This window comes from Ylistrum balloti, unplaced genomic scaffold (assembly GCF_031769215.1).
Source record: "Ylistrum balloti isolate Yb309-2 unplaced genomic scaffold, AGI_CSIRO_Ybal_v1 Utg369660, whole genome shotgun sequence".
Classification (NCBI taxonomy): Eukaryota; Metazoa; Mollusca; class Bivalvia; order Pectinida; family Pectinidae; genus Ylistrum; species Ylistrum balloti.
The window spans coordinates 615,914-637,065 of record NW_026781911.1 but is presented as its reverse complement, the minus strand read 5'-3'; the positions used below and the strand labels follow the sequence as shown (position 1 = coordinate 637,065).

At 34.7% G+C, this 21,152-nt stretch overlaps 2 protein-coding genes across 2 annotated transcripts; one reads left to right on the top strand and one right to left on the bottom strand.

Annotated features, from left to right (window-relative positions):
- Positions 1–1,204: 1,204 nt before the first annotated feature.
- On the bottom strand, positions 1,205–6,358 carry LOC132558686 (radial spoke head protein 4 homolog A-like). Its single transcript, XM_060223284.1, has 9 exons — positions 6,200–6,358; positions 4,822–5,011; positions 4,258–4,533; positions 3,847–3,904; positions 3,503–3,616; positions 3,276–3,373; positions 2,984–3,125; positions 1,971–2,340; positions 1,205–1,799 (listed from the first exon to the last, which is right to left on the bottom strand). Exons 1-9 carry the CDS (start codon positions 6,319–6,321, stop codon positions 1,571–1,573), a joined length of 1,599 nt encoding a protein of 532 aa, XP_060079267.1. The 5' UTR covers positions 6,322–6,358; the 3' UTR covers positions 1,205–1,570.
- A 153-nt stretch (positions 6,359–6,511) lies between these two features.
- Positions 6,512–20,106, top strand: LOC132558579 (protein salvador homolog 1-like). The gene is made up of 7 exons (XM_060223168.1): positions 6,512–7,056; positions 11,167–11,691; positions 12,301–12,501; positions 12,746–12,941; positions 13,085–13,251; positions 13,853–13,914; positions 14,290–20,106. Exons 1-7 carry the CDS (start codon positions 6,966–6,968, stop codon positions 14,935–14,937), a joined length of 1,890 nt encoding a protein of 629 aa, XP_060079151.1. The 5' UTR covers positions 6,512–6,965; the 3' UTR covers positions 14,938–20,106.
- Positions 20,107–21,152: the final 1,046 nt, after the last annotated feature.

Genomic DNA, 21,152 nt, shown 5'->3' with positions numbered 1-21,152 from the left:
TTACTTGTCAAAATATTTACAATTAAATTCAATTATCCTTAGTCCGTCAAGGCTGCCATATTATTGAAATGTTACATCATGCACTGAAGCATATCTGTGTTTGAAAGAGTCTGTAGTTCAAAGCTTAAAAATGACTCAGAAGTTATACAAAAAATTTTATCGACTAAGCTAAAACTGGATTATTTAAACTGTTGAATACCAAATCTTTACTGTACCAACAATGTTTCCCACCACACAGGTGTTTTTATGTTTCACCATGACCGCTGTATCGTGTGTCACCACACCCCTTGACCAGTATTAGAATACTTTACAGAAAATTATCATGTTTTAGCCACAGCTGCAGTTTTGATACACTATTATCTAAATACTTATTAACAGTAAGCTTGTAATGAAAATAATGGTGGAAAACCAGTAAAATAATAAGTTCCTTACTTCATTTAGCAGACATTAATGATTTGAACTGTTGTATTTCCTTTCCTTAACTTGTAGTATGTCCCATAGTCTCCATTATATTTACTGTTCAGATATTATCCCAAACTATCACAATAATGCCAGAAATCACAAGGGAGTGTCTCACTATGTGTAAGATTTATGTTTTTGTAAGAAACAGTCAGGCATTTCAGCCAATCAGTGTCCTCAGTTTGGTTGCTTTGAAAAAACAAATGCAGTTGGGTGCTTTGGAATAATGTTCAAATATTTAACCAATCAGAAGCCGTTTGGTTGCTATGGATGCCAACATAGATAACAACATCATTTGGAATCTGAATAGCTGCCGACCCACACAGATACTTATGCAAAGGAGTACAAGTAGTCCCGGAGGGAAATGTGTTACAGCAACTCATATACCATTGACAAGAAAATGCTGAGAAGTGGCCCCCGTGTCTTTGCGATGTATTTATTAATATGTTGCTCTCATGGCCCTTTTGTTCACTCAGGAGTGCAATGTGCTGAGAAAAAAGTTGATCCTCATATTGTTCTGATTGATGAACATTGTTCAGATCATAACTTTCAAATAGTTCTCTGAAACAATTAACAAATCCAACAGTCATTAACATACTACTATATCAAAATCAATTTGTAATTACAGGATTCATCATACAGAAATTATGATAATAGTGTTTAACATAATTTACATAAAAGGAAACACCCAAAGATTTATTCAGAATATTTTACTCTATCATACATTTATTTTTCTGTACAATACAATTGTATTATGTAAGTAAGCATGCACTCTGGGGAAGTATTGCCTGCAGATGTATACATCCACCAAACATCCTTGAGTGAACAAATTGCAATTGATAATAAATATTATACACAATCTATACATGACATTCTCTGGATTGTTTCTGTATAAAACAAGTATATCCTTCCTTTGTAAGGCCTTCAATCTTTTAACAGCAGTTTTTCTCACTTTTTTAGTCAATTTGAATATCCACAGATGTGTTGGGAACAAAATCATGTTCAAAATATAGATTGATTATCACAGTTTATCAAAAGAATGAAACAACTGGCTTGTTAGACTGATGAGTCCAATGATAATTTGATGAATTTCGGGTCACTGAGATGTAATCTAATCATCCTCATCTTCCTCCTCCTCTGCATCCTCCATCTCCTCAGCAGCCTCAGCAGCTTCCTGTTGTGCATGTCGGAGTGCATTCTCCTCCTCAACTGTTGGATCCTCAACTTCAGTAATCTCAGGACCACTTGGAAACTCGTCCTGAATGCCAGGGGTGGGCTGTGGACTGTAGTTGTCCTGGTTGTATTTGTGGCCAAATCCAAGGTAAACATTCTCAAACTTCCTGTAATTATAGATCAAAACATTACTCACTAAAGTATCCCAGGAGTTTCATAAAAAAAAGAACAATTATGAAAAAATAAGACAGATTTACCACCCATATATCATGTGATTTGTAACTTCTGACATTTAAGACAATTAAACAAAAGCACATCAATCTATAAATGCCACTTACTTTCCAGTGGCGAAAGCATGAGCTCCTGGCCAGAGATTGGAGTGAAGCACTGCTATGGCATACTGGGGGATGAGGTTTGATGACAGTTTAGCAGTCCATGGGGGCAAGTTCACTATCTCTGCATCCTCAGACAGAGGAGTTAATAAGGGTTGTCCTTGCTCTGGAGTCAGCTCATCGGGCTCCTCTCTTTCCTCTTCCTCTTCCTCATCCTCAAAGTCTTCCTCATTTTTCTGGATGGGGTTGTGCCACTGACACCGACCCTGTGGCAGGATGTATTGTACATGATGTACCCAGTGTTGTAGTGAAGAGTCTGTCAGGTCACGCAAGGGAAGACCCTCAAAGTCCAGGTTGGTCACAAAGTGATCACGTGCTGAATTAAGAATAAAGACATATTTCTGAAATACAAATCTTTTAAATTTGTTGTTTTTTTAAGTTTTTTCAACAGATGTTGTGTCTTCTAATTTCATACCACTTGCAAAGAATTTGCCATAATAGGTTAGCTTAAAGTATGACAACACTTCATCTATTAGGACTATGGTAAATCTAGAATAAGTGCAACCAGTGATTGCCAAGTTCACCAGCAGCAGCCATTGCAAAAAGTTTATAATAAACAAATTGGAAGAGTGTGAGGGGTATGCTGATATAATATGAACTGATCCACCTTTCAAAAACTTTTAAGTGAGTTTTGATATGAAAAAAGTAAAGTTCATAGCATGGCAAATTTTGCAAAACATGAAAAAACACATGCATGTACAAAACAAGAATTAAGTGTATGAGATGTAGTTTTTGTTATTTGTAACTGGTGAGTTAAAAACTGATGAGTTAGAACCGACTTACCCAGTATACTGTTAAAACAATTTTGCAATGTTGTTGTAAATAGGAGAAAATAGGTAAAGGAGAGTTTAAATCTTGCCTCATAAAATAGAAATTATATACATATTGCAAAGCTGCCCTAAGAGTCTTTTATCAAACTGCACAGAAACTCCTACTCCGCGTCATGTAACTATACACACCTTCTCCCTCCTCTTCTTCCTCTTCCTCTTCATCGAACTGGTAAAATCCAAGTGGTGAAACATGGGTTCCAGAGCTGATTCGAGCAATTTGAGCCCTAAGGTAGTTACACTCATTACCAGGAAATGGAGGATAACTGACAACCTATGGAAGATAAGTTTAGTTACAATCAAACACAGCAATTTCTACTGGTGAAAAGTATAAAAAAGAATACATCGCGTAACAAATGAGATTGTTCAACAAACCTTTCTTGTGGAACTTTTATTTTAATAGTGTATTAATAAGAACACTTACTGGTGCATCAAGACGACCAGTGAAAAATTTCTTGATATTCCTGCCTTGAGCGATTTGGGCAGGAGTTACTGGAGGAAGTTTGACCCATGGTTTTCCAGCTGTTAATGAAAAGATATAATTTTCCTTATAATGATATATTTCACTGTATAGCTATAGGATAAAAGATGCTAACATTCAAAACAAAATATCAAGTTAACTAAATTTTCCAATGTACATATAAAACTTACGATCATTGCACACGAAGTAGGTCTTTTTGTTAGTGCCTGTTCTGTTCTCTTCTTTGGGTATTTCTGGTGGGGGTTTGAAGTCTGACTTTGGTGTGTCGTCCTCCTCTTGTTCCTCTGTAACAATGATCAAACAAAAATTTGAAATTTAGTCCAATAATGTGTTGCTCAATATCTTTAAATTGTCACATGATATTGTTTCTCATTACCTGAAAATATTGGTAGATTTATGTACTAAAATTTTACAGTGGATGAAAAGTCAGTACCAAATTATTTTTCAAAAAGTCCACTAGAAATTACTTCTTTTGAAGAAATATGATCATATAATTTAGGTGCACAATAGTTACCTTCTTCTCCTTCTTCTTCATCTTTCTCTGCTGTCTCTTCTTCATTTTGTTCTTCAGGCTAAAATATTAAATCATCAAGTTAAATTTCAAAATCAGCATGTAAAGGCATAAAAATGAAGACATGAAAGTTGATATTACACTGATATTTGTGAGTCTCTGGTTTGTTATTATAAGTGCCATGAAACATACTTTTCAGTAGTAATCTAGTAACTTGGGTGGTGTTTGTAATTAATTAATTAAATCATGTGTGTGATATAGGTGTTCTGCATTGAGGTCTTTAGCATTATTTTGGGTGAGTCAAATCATTTTTACTTTTAGTCTATTAAAATTTCAATGCGTGTGGAATTTGAATGACTCAATATTAAAATATTAGCCTTATCATATTGTCTCAGATTTCCAAAACTAATTCACCTCTTCCTCTTCTTCCTCCTCTTCATCTCCTTCTCTGTATTCCACTTCAGCAACATAATAGTTCTGTTCTCTACCAAAGATTTTGCCCCAGAATCTTACATGTGCTAAAGTGTGACTGTCTACAAGATTTTTAAGAGCAAGCCATATTCTGATTACTTCTTCACGATTCAACCCAATTCCTGCTTGTTCAAAGAAAAAACACAGTTCCATAAGGTTTGGCAGTGGAGTTTCCACCTCATCATCTGCATCTTGATCCTGGTCTTCTCCATCTCCTTTCTGAAATCAACATTTTGTAATTTTTGTTTAAAGTGTATCTAAAAGTATGAAGTTGATTAACTGGTCCATTTATAATTTCATTCTCAGTCTGCTTAATTGAAATTTTGAAAATGGAAAGAAACTGTTCAAAGTACATCAACTATATAAACAAATTATAGCTACAGTGTACTTTAATTAAAAAATTATCAAAAACAGAATTAACGTCATGTGAGAAACAACCGAAAGACATCAATCTGTCTTTTTTAGGAAAACATAAAATCAAATTTTAAAAAAGCAAAAAATACTTACAGCAAACAACTTCCTCTGTACATGTGCTAAAGCTACTTCAGTGGACTTGTCTAACTTGTCTTGAACAGTGTCAACCTTTGAGGTGAATTTGGCTTTCTTGGTGTCTTTGCTGATATCTTCAAAAACATCAGCTACATTGCCAGGCCGTTCATCTAAAATCCTTGTCAGGACACCACTTAAATGGTCAAATCTGAAATACAAGTTAAAAAATATAATCTCTTACAATACTTACATATACATCTGTTGATAACATCCACTTTATACTGCTACTTGTTCAAGTCCATTCAACTTTAAATCACAGTGCATATGTGAAACTTTAAATATCAATGCCATTATCTATGGATCAATTTAAAATTTATTTTTCTGATATTGTCTAATAACAAATACCAATGACTGCTGATCTTGACCAACACAAAAATAAAAATGTAAATAGAGACATTTTGATCAGAGCCTTTTGAACAAGTGTCATACATTCAGGGACCTATAATGCAGAAGGGTAAGAAACTAGGCCCAGTGGAGACTTTTCTGGTTTTAGCTTTTGTGTTTGTTCACTGAGCTGTGAAGTCCCCTCTTCTTATTGCTGTTATCAAATCTCATCTACCTGTGCCTCGATGATGTAGTTACTGTGACTGGCATAACCAGAGCCATGTTGTTGGCCAGTCAGAAGTTAAGTTCATTTTCATAACAAAATAATACGATTGAATAAGACTGATGTATCACAATAATAACATCAGTCAATTGGAATATAACTCAGCTTGGTATGCCATTAATTTAAAGATGACTTCTACATATTTTCAGCAGAAGGTTGTATACAACGAAGGGAAGTTGTAAACAGGTTAAACATTTTGTTTTACAAATTTCAAAAGTTAACAGAATTTTTATGTCATAATAATAGTTAGCTCAATCAATTTGAAAATATAATGAGCTTTCTAAAACTGTCTATTTTGAAAAGAGTTGTTGTGAACTTTAGGAGAAAACTGGTTTATGAAAACAGCAAGGCTTGTTAACTTGAATTTCTTCGCTACAGCATTACACAGAGATATAGTCAGTTTCCCATCTCTTTGTATTATACGTTCCTGATATATTACGTCCCTGATATATTTCATACATGTAAATGAATGTATAACAAGTAGGGCAATATTAGTATGTATATATGATCATTTCTCCCAATCGGCAATAAAAGTGTAAATGGGAAAACAAACACTCGCATACCGTTGTCAACAACTAAAACGCATTGTACATGTTCAAGAATTATTAGTATAGAAACTCGCCTGTATAACACTAAAGTACATGTCTCCATTCAAAGATGGAATGTATGAAAAACAGTTTTACAAATCATAGCAACAATGGCTTCATACACAAACATGTGACTACTTACAAATTAAGTCCTGTGTCTGTGCTGGAAGTGAGAAGATATGATTTTGCATTGATATATTGCTGATCTTTCGGGTTAATATTGACATCCATGTTGACTGGTGTCTGTGGTTTATCGCTACTCATATCACAATGAGGTAACGATTCCCTCCCAGTCTTCTAATGAAGAATACTTGGTCTTGGTGCTTGCTTGTTGTTGCTAAACTACACACTGCAATCCTTACTGTGATGTTGCTAAGGAAAATACACACAATGGCGTCATGACGTAGCTTCCGGTGAAGAATCCGTGACGTAGTTCACATAGCGAGCACCTTGAAACATTTCCGGAAAGCAACTTAATTCGATTGTATTTGTCATTATCTGTGCCACGGAATGCTTCATAAAGGATGGAAATGTTTGGAGAGTATAGGGATATTGATGATGTATACAATCACAAGAAGTATGAGTTTCTAATGCAGATATCATATTTACAAAATAGGGCGGTGTCGTTGTATTGGAATTTCTTTGACCTGCCAGAGAATGTGCAGAATGCATGGATTTTTTCCCGATAAATAGGATAACAAAATCAATAAATTAACTAGGTTACATTGATAAACTAATTATCTTTTGTATATACAGAATAGTTTGCATCTGTTACTACATGTCTGAGGCGACTCTCAATGGTTCGTGAGCAACAGTTGGTCATTAGATCAACAAGTACAGGAAGACTGTTGACTGTGTTGATGGGAGTCTGACAGCTGCAGAACTCTCATCAAACTAATTCAATCAAAATGTTGCCAAAAAAGAAAGACTCTGCATCCGGAATAAATGATGGCATTGCTGGAAAATATGTCAAAAGAGACACTCCACCTATGTTGAGAAGTGAGTATGTAATGACTATGTTACTATTTATAGACAGAGTAAGTAATTCTGAATACTTGGTTGTTTACAGTCATTTCGGTAACAAATCGTTTCCGGAGAAACACAGCAGTCATTAGGGTACTTTACTGGGGTTGTTTCGGGACATATGAAAAAGTTGTTTCTCTACTTTAGTCATTGATTTTAATAATTGCAATGACTGACTCTAAAAGTATTTGTTTAAAACAGATACTTGGTACGGTAGACCGATGTTACATGATCACTGTCAAAGAACATTGAATTATTTTCAAGAGTATTGCCAGTATTTGCCTGATTTACATAATTAAATAGAGGCTTCGAATGAGATGAAACTTTTCCCATATACATTATTATTTTTTTATGATTATTCAAAAATTGTAAATTGTTACAATAATACATTTTTATACGTACACTTATTATTTCATTTTTAATTTTCAATAAAAACAATTGTTGATGTATTGTCATCTTGTGTTTTGCTCACATTTCCTTTTTCATTTTGAATTGATTAGTTTATGTAACAATAATTGATCAATATTAAATAAATATTTAGAAGCAACTGTCAATCCTACAAACCCTTGTGCTATTGCTGCAACAGCAGGTGACACTGTCAGACATATCATAATATTGAATGTAACCAAATCTTCAAGATTTGGTGACATCACAGAAAACCCCATTAATGAAATTAAAAAGGAAATCCAAGAAAATCAATTACGATAACATATTGTCAGATTCTATGGAGGTACCAAAACATCCTGGGCAAATCCTAAAAATCTCTTTCAAATCCTAAATCGTTTTTGGGACACCCAAAATGACTTGTTATCGAAATGACTCGCATTCAAAACAATATAGATATTAAAGGACATCTACATGAAATAAACAAATACGTCTGCTATCACCTACAGGTAACAGAATTCCACCTCTACTAAGATTTTACAGGTTCTGACTGTATCAATCATTTCATTTTTACCTTTTCAAGATAAAATCAGAAATAGATAGTCAGAATCCTTCAGACTACCAAGGTGTGTTTCAATGGTGAACAGCCTCATCATTTGTTTTATGTTTATGTGATACTCTCACAAATATACCAATTGCCAATTGACATTTTGTATCTGATGCTATTTATCATTAATCACATACATGTACAAGATGTACTAATACAGTTTCACAACATAAACTTTTACATGCATAATTTTATCAGCAATCACATTTTGACCCCAACTGACTAGTAGATCATGATCATGGTATAGCATCCATTATCTGCCAGCAACAACTTGTACAAGTTTTTTCATTTAAAAGCTTGGTTTAACAGAAGAGCTGTTTAGATCTTGACCAAAACTGTTGAGAAGAGTTATGACTAATAGTGAAGGAGACTTTAAACAGAGGGTGTGGTCATGTGTGGGCTGCATGAAAGCTTTCCATATTTCTGTGTGAGCTGATATTAGGATTTTAATCACAATATGTTCTGTTACTTAAAAGTATCATGGACCCAGGGGAATCAATTTCACATACTGGTATGCATTTGTACTTTGGCTCTTTTCTTGGTAGATGATCATGGGTAGGGAGTAGGGAAAAGACAATAAGTGTTGTCATTTAAATCATTATTGAATAGGATAATTGAAATGGGTCAATATTAGGGTCAGCAGCAAGATTCATTTTGCCGTTTGTTGATAACAAAAGTAATTGCTAAACACATATGTATGTGTGCAATGATATCTAATATCTATCTCTTGTTTGCAATTTTTTGTTCATCCATCTTTTTGCATCGTGAATCATCCGTTATTTCACTTGCATTTAAATCTTAGCTGTTAGTTAATAATAATAGATCTGAACAATATCTTTATTTTCTTAATTTCAAGAAACATTGACCTTTAGGCAACAGTACATTTATCTATGTAATCTGAACGAAATATATCCTGTGATTTTGTTGATTGAGAAACAAGTATAGCTATAATTGAAAATTCCATAGATGCCAAAAGTAAATAACTTTAATCTTTAAATGTTCCAAATGTTAAATAAAACTCTTGCAACAATGACTTAGTTGGGAAGATATGGTGATAACCATACATATATACAGATAGATAATGCTAATGGGTTAGTTTAGATTAATTGGAACTTCATTAATTTTGAAGGTTATTGATGTGAAATCCTTTTCTGTTTTGCTACAGCATGGAAGAGTAGGTGGATGGTACATGCCATTAGGATTTTTGGTATAATTAATAGGTAGCATTTATATATATTTACAGTTACCGTTGAAGTTGTTCTGTAACCTTTGCAATCTTCATTATCATTATACATGGTTAATGATGGTTTCTGTCACATAAGTAGTGAGATAAAAAATCATGTCTTAATAGAAATCTCACATCAAAAATTAATGCAAATATATCGATGATCATAGTAAATGAAATAACATGTTGATTACACCTAAAAACAATTAAGTAAATAACGAGGATTTTGAGACATGGAACCATGTTCTCTCATGATCAGTATCGTGTCCACTACTGCTTAGGCCTAGTCATATTTGGAAGATGAAACTGCCGTCAGCTGATCACAATCACAAACCTCATATTTTCTAGATGTCACAGATATTTATTTAATGTGTGTGGTACCAATGAGACACCTTGAGTGACATTTATTCTAAAATCACCAAATGTGCCAACAGAAACATCATCAGACTTGATTACAAAGCCAAAAACAAAAAACAATTTTCCAGTCTGTATACTGTGTAAAGCCAGTTTTACATTCATTACATGATAAACAATAGATTTACTTCATTTGTCTTATATATATCTGAACCAGGTGCATTGGTGTTAAATAGTAGCCTTACCGTCTGCATGTAACTTCCTCTAGACGTGACATGTAGCCACTACTTCATCTGATATTGTTACATTTATATAAACACAGCTGTATAAAGTAGAGGAGACCTGAGGTTTAAGTCCTTGTATGGTCAGTGTAGGTGGGAAAGGACAATTTGTAATATGTTCATTTCTGAATTTATTGATAAAAGATACATTATATTTGTTTCCTCTAAGTTTTTCTGTCATTACGTACATTACCACTGTGTAATGACTATGTGATCCCTGGTCTAATTATAGTAAAGTTGTGCATGCATTATCTACTTTAACTCCATTAGTGGTATGTACTTAAAATTCCATGTAGGAGGGTGTCATTTCCTCCTTTTAGACTATCATTTTAGTAAGTTGGGATGTACAGTTAACATGTTGAAATTTCCTTCATTAATCTTGTCTCAAACAATGGACTTCAACCGTGACTGGGATACTTTTTTAAAAAGTCATCTGGATTCCTTGTTCAGGAAAAAAGATTTCCAAGTTTGTGATGAACATTTTAGCTTTAATGAGATTTTCAACACTATGTCTCTAGGTAACTATCATTGTTATTGTTAGTACAGCCTTAAACATAACTGTTTATCCAATATTTCATGGCAATGAAAACATGAATACATACTATCTAGATATCATGTTCAAAGATAATTAGATTTTATTATAAGCTGATATACTGTCAAAGTGATATTCCAATTTAACTGATTACCTGTATTATGTAGTGCACCACAAGCAGGTATTACAGGTGTCACAATTTATTATCAATTAAGTCATTCAAGAGAAATTGATTTGTTTACAATCCTAAACAAAAATACTATTTTACATTTTTGAGAGTACCAGGGTATGCCTCAATGATATGCTGCTGTTTATCAATACGGTCACTCAGTAGACCTATATATGTAGTTTATGTAAATAAAATTACAATGTCAGTGTGTTTGAACATGAAATAATTTATTCATTTGATATCAGAATTTTTTTAAGCATTCTCAAGAAGTTGCTGTTTGTTTCAAATAATTAAATGAAATAATAAGCTATTTTTTTATGAAGGAGTTTTTCAATATAAGTGTTCATTGTGAAAATTTCACAATAGCTGCCTTTATTACTTTTATTAAATTCTTATAAAAGTGAAAATGAAATCATTGGTACCAGTTTTATGAAATGTGAAATTTTCTTCTTTGTATGCCATCTTGTTTGCTTTCTAACCTTGGTTGTGTTAAACAATAATGAATTTGATGTAATTAAGCAATTGTTTTTACAGATTACCATACTCCAGTGAGACAGACACCAAACTTTCAGAGGAGGAGTTCAAAAACACCAGCATTTTATGTACCTCAACAACCCATCATCCGCCCACCTGTGTCACGCTCTGTCCTGCCGACATCACAGATGACTTTCACTAACACAAGCAGCTCATATGAACGCCAAGTACAGTCTCATATTAACAAGTCACAGCCACAAAAACTGCCTCTCAGCAAACCAGTACAGATGCCGGTGTCCCAGCTCACACATGGATTACAGAACATGCACATAACTGGTCAGAGTGGCGAACAGTTTCATAAACCCAATGTTAATCTGTCTCAACCAGGGAGTTTTCCTTACCAACCTGCTAATACAGGGTCAAACAGCTCCTTAAGCACTCAGGGGTCAACATCTAGTCGTACAACCACTGGGTCCTCTGGGTACCAAAGTGGTGGATCAGGTGTTCAGCATTTCATCCAGGAGGTGAAACCAGCACAGGTGTCACAGTCAAATAGACTCGGTAGTTTGGGAGCCATCAGAGAAGGTAAGTGCAAAGCGTTTCATAATTATAAAGTTGCACAATTGCAAGTTTTAAAGATTCAGAAAACATTGTCACAGAATAGAAGATTTTATAACACAACCAGTGGAAGATTAGAGTTTGACATTTCAATGACTACACAGTCACCTTCATCAGACATTGATTTTCTGGTAAAGGTGACTAATCATCGAAACGTCACATTCAAATATTCTACTGGTTGTGTTACAAGAACATACATTCTATTGAAATTATTTGTGCCAACCTGAAGAAAATGTTCTGAAATATCGTTATTCTGTTGATGATCTTATTTCTAACATGTACTGGAAGAAGCTGTATTGAAAATAAATTTTATTTTCGGTCTGTGAATTACATGAATTTAAAGACAATTTTGCAATGAATATCAGTGAAAGCATTCAGTTGAACCTTGAAATTTGGCAATTTCAGAAGTCAAATCACAAATCTGAAGGTCAAAACATATTTGAAATAGGCTTGTTTCTTCACACTCAAGAGTCAAAATACAATTTTGAGATTTAAACACAGTAACTACTGAATGCCCTGCCTATGAAATGACATGTAATCAGCATTATAAAGTTATATTGTCTTGGAATCTTACAGACAACAAGGATGACATATCTGGTCATTATCACAGTAATTTTGACTACCACAGTCAATATGATGAAAATTACCAAATCCAGCAGTATCACCAAGAAATACGTAAACACTACGCCCAGCAGAATCCTGGGGGACAAATCGTAAAGCAAAGTCTACATGCCACCACACAGAAGGAAATCCAGACAAACGTCCCTTCCTCTGGTTGTAAGTTGGTTAGATTAAGTATCAATGACAAGTAAGGCATACAATGTAATGTTAAGGATTAAAACAAATGGGATGATTTACCTGTCACCAAGTCCAAATGCTCTGGTTTTATTCTGATTGCAGTGTTCTTGCTATCCCAGTATTTAAAATAAGATGACTGTTGATAAACAAAACTGATGTTAATAGGTTTACAGCATTGAAAGGTTATTATGCTAAGCTTATTACTGTTAATTAATGTTTATAGCATCGAGTGGATTCCCTGGTCAGGATGAGATGGCCTTACCAACAGGGTGGTCAATAGACTGGACAGTGAGAGGGCGAAAATATTACATTGACCACAACACCCAGACTACCCATTGGAGTCACCCATTTGAAAAGGAGAGTCTTCCGATGGGATGGGAGAGGATTGAGTCCAAGGAATTTGGAGTCTATTATGTCAAGTAAAATGTTTTTTTGATAAAAATAAAATTTCAGAGATATTTTCAGCTTTTGTCAATTATGGCTTTTGAATCATATTTACAATCACTAATGATCAGTATATTGTATTTACGCACATATATTTAAGTACATTTGTTATTTACAGTCACTTCATGAAGATAGCACAGTATCAGCATCCCTGTGCTCCAACCATGCCACAGTTTAGCCTTGCCTTCCAGTTCCCTCAGCGACCTGGGCTCCCACAACAGATAGAGTACCGGCCAGCTCGTCAGACGAATGTCCTAGTACCTGCAAATCCTTACTTATATACAGGTACAAATCTCTTCCTTACATAGAGGTGCACATCCTGATTTATATTCTTACTTATATAGTTACAAAACCTTACTTTCATACAGAAGTGTCATTACTGATATACAGGTACAAATTCTTACTTATATATACAGGTTCAAATCATTACTTAAATACAGGTGTAAGTTCATACTTATGTATACAAATAAAAATTCTTACTTATATATACAGGTACAAATTCTTACTTATATATACAGGTACAAATTCCTACTTTGAGATAGGTACAAATTTTTATTTGGATTTTTACAACAATATTTCTGGTAACGTAAAAATGAAGACAATTTATGACCATGGCATGTCCTAGAATGAAAGAAGAGGGCCTAAGAAAGTGATGTGTTCAAATGTTAATTTTCATGTTTGTGTATTGGTTTTGATAGCTCACTCTATTGACCATGTTAGTATTAAGGTTAACAATTTTCTGATGGGTTTTGGATGTTAACGCATACTTTATTTCATTATTGTGGAACTTACTTTAAAATTCACCTGAAAGAATTTACTGGTTTTTTGGCATTTGATGACTACCAGTAGTGTTTCTAACTTGATGATGTACTTGTCATATTTTAAGAAATCCCTCAGTGGCTGAGTGTGTACTCCAGAGGTGCACCAGAGCACGACCACAAATTAAAGGTAAGCATTATGGAACGTAATACCCTATACAGTACCAGATATTGTTCTGAATGTAGAAGGCATAGGTTTAATTAACTTCTTCAGTGAACATTTAAATATCTTTTTTGAAAAAGGGTGATAATGCACGTTAAAATTTGTTTTTGATTGGACAGATTTCTGTCAGATCAAAATAAGTTATTGAGTAAGTCCCTTTTCCCATCTAGCTCTTCAATTCTTAATTACTTTATAGCAAACAGTGTATGAATCCAGCAAAGTAATACTACTCTATGCCCCCATGTTTACACTGTATACAGTCAATACTACTTCTCTTTGACAAATGATGGACATTGAATCCAAGTCAGAACTACTTCTCATGTGATATGATTTGTGTTGCAGTGGGACCTGTTCACTGTCAGTCAACTGGAACACTACGATGCTATGCTCATGAGATTACATAAGCAAGAACTGGAACAAATTGTGATGAGTTATGAAAGTTATCGTATTGCCCTGAACCGTGCAATGGATAATCATAAAAAGGAACCACAGACCCCTCAATTACCAATGCAGTTAGCGTTACCCCAGAATCTCGAACATCATGATCTGTTACAGCGACAGTTACCAGCCTTACAAGAGGCACTACAGAAAAAGATGATGGCACAGAACAGTGGCAACCAAAATAAAGGTCACTGGCACCAAATAGAACCATCAGGAAAACAACCTGTGTTAAAACAACAACAACAACAGATACCAAAACAACAGCATCAGCTACATCAACACATGCAACATCACCAGCAACAGCTTCATCTTCAGCAGCAGCAGCAGGAACTTCACCTTCAACAGCAGTATTTACAGCATCAACAACAACAGTTACGTCAAAAGGAGCTACAGTTGCAACAGCAACAGTTCCAACAACAGCATATACAACAACAATTACCACAGCAACAATTACCACAGCAACAGTCTCAGCAACAACAGCCTCAACAATCTCAACAGTCTCAACAGCAGAACAGATTACTGACTCAAAACATAGAAACAAAAGTATGACCGTGGCTTTTATTAAATGTCAGGGCACCAATGTTTGGCTGTGCAGTTTTCAAATCCTGCCAAACATGTCCACTCATTTTTACTTGTGTTTCAAACAGACAGCATATTTTGCTAGTCCAAACTAGTGAGAGCTGCAGTCCAATGGATGATTTTACTGTGATTTAGGTACTGCTGGCTGGGGTACTTATTGTAAAACTAAAGGGATGATTATCTCAGAATGTTATGTATATTGTAGTGAAATGGTGTCAGTCTGAATAGATTATGTAGTATTATATCAATCCATTATATCATTTCATTCATCCTGTCATGGAAGCCCTCATACACAACATTACATTTTTTTGTGCTACAAAGGACAAGAAATGAGACAAAATGTGATATGGTGCTCTGTTTATCATGTATAATATTATGTATCGACTGCTGTGAGTTGTGTGGAATATTACCATCAGTATAACCTTTTCGTTTCATTGATGATATTTTATTTGCACCAAAAATGTAAATATCCTTAGGGGTATAGAGCCAACGCCATTCTTTCCGCAAAGAATGCAAATAGGTACCATCGACTGATATTAGTAAATTCTCCCCAAAATCAGATGATGATTTAATGATCAGTTTCATTTTTAACAGATAAGTGACAGCATGGAATATGTAACTTTGTGACCGATGTGATTAAACGTATTTGGAATGTGAACAAATGATCAGTTTGTTTAAACTACCTAGGAACCACCATACAAATGTATATGTTGAACATATATTTAAGTATGTGCCATAAAAATATTATTTTAGAGTCATCACCTCTCTGGTGTTTTATGAAGGGATCTTAAATAGTCCAGGTTGTTGACTACCTAATGGTGGAAGGTTTAATTGTAAGTTGGACACTGGCCTTTTATATATGTGTTCAATAGCTACTGGTCCTCATGGTGTATAGCTACATGAAAATGAAACACTGGCCTTATTACTGACTTCTATGGTGAGGTGATATTAATGCATTTTAGCAATAATTATGTTAGGTTGTAAAGGGATGGAGCAGTATGTGTGGAATGTTTGGGAGTGATCAGCTGTTTATAATACAACCATTTTACTAGAAATTAGTGAAAGTTTACAGTCAAAGTATATTTTTATGATTTTATCAGATCGATAATGATGAAGTATCTTGAAAATCTTTTTAAAATTCAAGAATTTTCAGTTTCACATTAGTGTGATGCCGACGTGATGTCCACCATGCAGGGGAGCCTGTGACCTGTGGTACTCCTGTGTACTGTGGGATAATGTGTGGCTTAACTTTATATGTTAATTTGTCTGATGATTGGTCTTGTTCTGATGATACAACACAGTCCTAGTTACATGGTGTCTCTTGTCTTCCTTAAACAACTCATTATAACACAGGTTAAGTTGATAATAACCATTATATGGATTTATATACCATATTATTTACAACTAACCCACATTTTCACACATGCACTTATTTGTTACCTCCCTTTGTTAATTTTTTCAAATTTGTAGGAAATCAAATTTCACCTAGTATCATGCTTTTATACTTGTAATAGAGATACTTTTTTACTGTATTTTTATATTGATTGTTGAGGCTTGTGAAGATTTTCAATTTCTATGACGATTTTAAATTGGTATGTGTAAGTTTGTAGGCCCTCATAGTGTTAAACAATGTTAAATGTTCCTCCATGCTGTGCATCTGATGTAGCAATTTTTCTGTCAACAAGATCAGGATATCCCCATATCAGACAGTGCATGGAAATCTTACCCTTGAGTCTTGGTCACTTCTTACATGAAAGAACTGTTCAGTGATCAAAGAAGAGTAGAAAAGGAAGACCTACACAAACCAACCCTAGGGTAGGTTTTCCCTTAACTTCTACAAATAGGATTGAAGGAAACTGTAAATTTTTTCATTGTGTTCTTTACACTGTACTGCAATATATACACACTGAATGATATACATATATTTATATATATTTTTTTTTTCAAAAAAATTTGTGATCAAATCCTGTAATTCAAAATGGCGCAAAGAAAGAATGAACTAAAAATGTGAATCTATATTTTAGTTGGTTTTCAGTTCTACATAACAGTATGAAAATACATTTATCAGTAATCTTTGTTCTTTTATGTATTGGAAGCATTGTGCTAAAAATGATAGCACTAAGTGCAAATTGTTGATGTTTTCTGTGGTAAAATATTGTGAGTGATCCCATTCACTGATGTAGTAGAATTGTATAATGTGCTAAAATTTCAAATGTGCCTTAATAAGTGCATTCATTTAACTCCTTTATTAAAGTACCAGGAAATAGTTTCCATCAGAATGGCGCCCCAAGATAAATCGTATAAATAGATAGGGAGTAGTCAGAGATTCCTCTGATACTGTAAGAGTAAGTAGTCACTGACAGGTGTGAGTTGTGTAGTGTTGGTGGTCATGAAGACAGGTTCTCAGACTCTAGTAAGAAATATTAGGTGTGATTGAAGTGGGAATGGCTGTCATGAAGAAATGTTCTAATATATTCTTGTGGGAAGTTGCCACAAATAGGTGTGAGTTGCTTGGTGTTGGTTTTTATGGAAACATGTTCTGGTACTGACTCATTTGAATGGTGTTCGAGGAAGAGCCACCCACATGTGTGATTATTGTGGGAAACAAGAGCAACCCACATGTGAGAGTGATGTGGGAAACAAGAGCAACCCACATGTCTGAGTGGTGTGGGGAGAAGGAGCCACCAATACATGTGAGAGGTGTGGGGAGAAGGAGCCACCCACATGTGTGAGAGGTGTGGGGAGAAGGAGCAACCCACGTGTGAGTGGTGTGGGAAGAAGGAGCCACCCACATGTGTGAGAGGTGTGGGGAGAAGGAGCAACCCACGTGTGAGTGGTGTGGGGAGAAGGAGCAACCCACGTGTGAGTGGTGTGGGGAGAAGGAGCCACCCACATGTGTGAGTGGTGTGGGGAGAAGGAGCAACCCACATGTGAGTGGTGTGGGGAGAAGGAGCCACCCACATGTGTGAGTGGTGTGGGAAATGAGCAACCCACATGTCTGAGTGGTATGGGGAGGGGGAGCCACCCACATGTCTGAGTGTTATGGGGAGGAGGAGCCACCCACATGTCTGAGTGGTATGGGAAGGAGGAGCCACAAGTACATGCGAGTGGTGTGGGTTCAGCTATAATGGATACTATCACTTGATGTCTCATACTGTAGTACAGGTAATTTATTTATTGTCATTACTTGACAGACCTAGATTGTCATCTGTTTTTCAATGATCTCCATAGAAATGTGATTCTGCTCATCATTTCTTGTTTTAGTATGAAATGTGTTTTATTTATAACAAAGATATTTACAGGTGAAGATTATATTATTTTAATTCTTCTCTTAAACCAGTGGTGATCATCACCTATGCATGGTGCACAATCTGTGAGTATTTTGTGTTGGTCGTCAGCAGTAGCTACCAGCTGTATTGTGTGAATTTACAAATTTGTACTGATAAGTCTGGGTCCAATTTTGCTACCATACCATACAAATGGTCCTTGTACTTGATTGGTTGGTCAGTAAATGATTAATTAGTCCAAGATAAATGGTTTTCAGGCATTGAATATTGATCTTCTGGTAAACAGAATGTAAAATTGAGTTATGAACTATATTTTTTTAAATTTTAGGTGAACTCTTATTATCAGCAATCTTGAGATCATCAATATTTGGACTCCAGACAAAACAGTAAATAGATTTCTGAACCATAGGCAAAATGGAAAAGAGAGTTTTGAACTTTTGCCCAATGGTAATCAGATTTTTGGACAATGTGCCAAATATTGAACAGCCTTTTTGACTGTTGCTCAAAAGATAAACAGACTCTTGGACAGGTCAAATGGTAAACAGACTTAGGAATAATGGTTGCCTTACTCACTTGGACCACAAGATTAATGGTAAATAGATTTTTACACTCCAGGTTTTAACAGATTTTATAACACTGGATCAAATAGTTATCTGCCTTTGAGTTTGACATCTATACTCTGCATTTGTAGTAAAAAAAAATAACATTCTTTTAGACATCAAACCTTACTGGTGTACTCTTTAATGGCTGGTGTGTGTGTTCATAGACTTACAAAAAACAGACCGATTGTCTCAAATTTTGTATACGGTATATTTATACAAATGTGTTTGTAGTTGTCAAGTCATATATCTATTTACTTAAAGTCATCTAAAACCTTTTGTTTTTAACAGATTATTCATGCCTGTTCCCTTGTATTTTCAGTGTTCATCTGACTTCTATATCTCCCTGATTATGTAAATTACTAGAGCACATAAAACTAAAAAAATAAAAACAAAAAGATGTGCTACCATTACTACTAATACAGGTTTGTCCATCTGTGTACATTATTTCTGTGGTACAACACAGTAGCAGTACAGGTGTACACAGCTGTGTACACTATTTCTGTGGTACATTACAGTAGCAGTACAGGTGTGTACATCTGTGTACATTATTTCTGTGGTACATCACAATATTAGTACAGGTCAGTCCATCTGTGTACACTGTTTCTGTGGTACATCACAATAGCAGTACAGGTGTATACATCTGTGTACACTATTTCTGTGGTACATCACAAAAGCAGTACAGGTGTACACATCTATGTACACTATTTCTGTGGTACATCACAGTAGCAGTACAGGTGTGTACATCTGTGTACACTGTTTCTGTGGTACACAATTATTGATAGTATGTATTCCTTTTTGAGATCAAGTAGTACCAGAAACTAGATATCTATGCGAAGTAAATTTCAGTTTTTACTTTTTGTGTGTGGAATGACAATTGGAAATCCTGTCATATGGTGTTCATTAAGAATTATGATGTACCCTTTATCTTTATTTATTACATGATGACATTTCTGTTTTGTTTACATAAAGGTTGTTCAAGTTGTTAGCTGACAATGTAGTCCGAAGTCTGTATACTGTTTGTGATGCAAGTTCGTGTTCATGAAAAACACAAAAAACAAATATTTAAGTGCAATTGGTAGATAAGACTGTATTAGTCCCTGTTTGTACTTGTATATCAGTGTTTTGTTATCAACAAACAATGTAATCTATTATGTAAATAATATTTATGTGTGATTACACATAGGTCAACATTTGATACATAATTTTGTCATTGTATATTATACCACGCAGTAAAAGCCATTCCTTCCAAACATTATCTCTCTGTTGTCACTGCCACAAGAAGCAAACTCACAGACTTATATGGAAAAACAGTTTATACCAGTAGTTTATGATTTATACCTTAAACACACAAATCTATAGTTAAAAAAACAGTATTTTTGCCGCTAACTCCCAAATTTACATAAACATCTACTAGTAGTACATGATTTCAGCCTAAAAAGTTATAGATCTATTTATTGTGAGAAAGAAGAAGTAAAAGAAGAATTTCTGCCCGTCACTCACAAATCAATGTATAAAATACAGAATTTCTGCCCGTCACTCACAAATCAATGTATAAAATACAGAATTTCTGCCCGTCACTCACAAATCGATATAGTATAAAAATACAGAATTTCTGCCCGTCACTCACAAATCGATATAGTATAAAAATACAGAATTCCTGCCCGTCACTCACAAATCGATATAGTATAAAAATACAGAATTCCTGCCCGTCACTCACAAATCGATATAGTATAAAAATACAGAATTCCTGCCCGTCACTCACAAATCAATATAGTATAAAAATACAGAATTCCTGCCCGTCACTCACAAATCAACATAGTATTAAAATACAGAATTTCTGCCCGTCACTCACAAATCAATGTAGTATAAAATACAGAATTTCTGCCCGTCACTCACAAATCAATGTAGTATAAAATACAGAATTTTTGCCCGTCACTCACAAATCAATGTAGTATAAAATACAGAATTCCTGCCCTTCATTCACAACTCAATGTAGTATAAAAATACAGAATTTCTGCCCATCGCTCACAAATCAATGTAGTATAAAATACAGAATTTCTGCCCGTCACTCACAAATCAACGTAGTATAAAATACAGAATTTCTGCCCGTCACTCACAAATCAATGTAGTATAAAATACAGAATTTCTGCCCGTCACTCACAAATCAACGTAGTATAAAATACAGAATTTTTGCCCGTCACTCACAAATCAACCCAGTATTAAATACAGAATTTATGTCCGTCGCTCACAAATCAATATAGTATAAAATACAGAATTTCTGCCCGTCACTCACAAA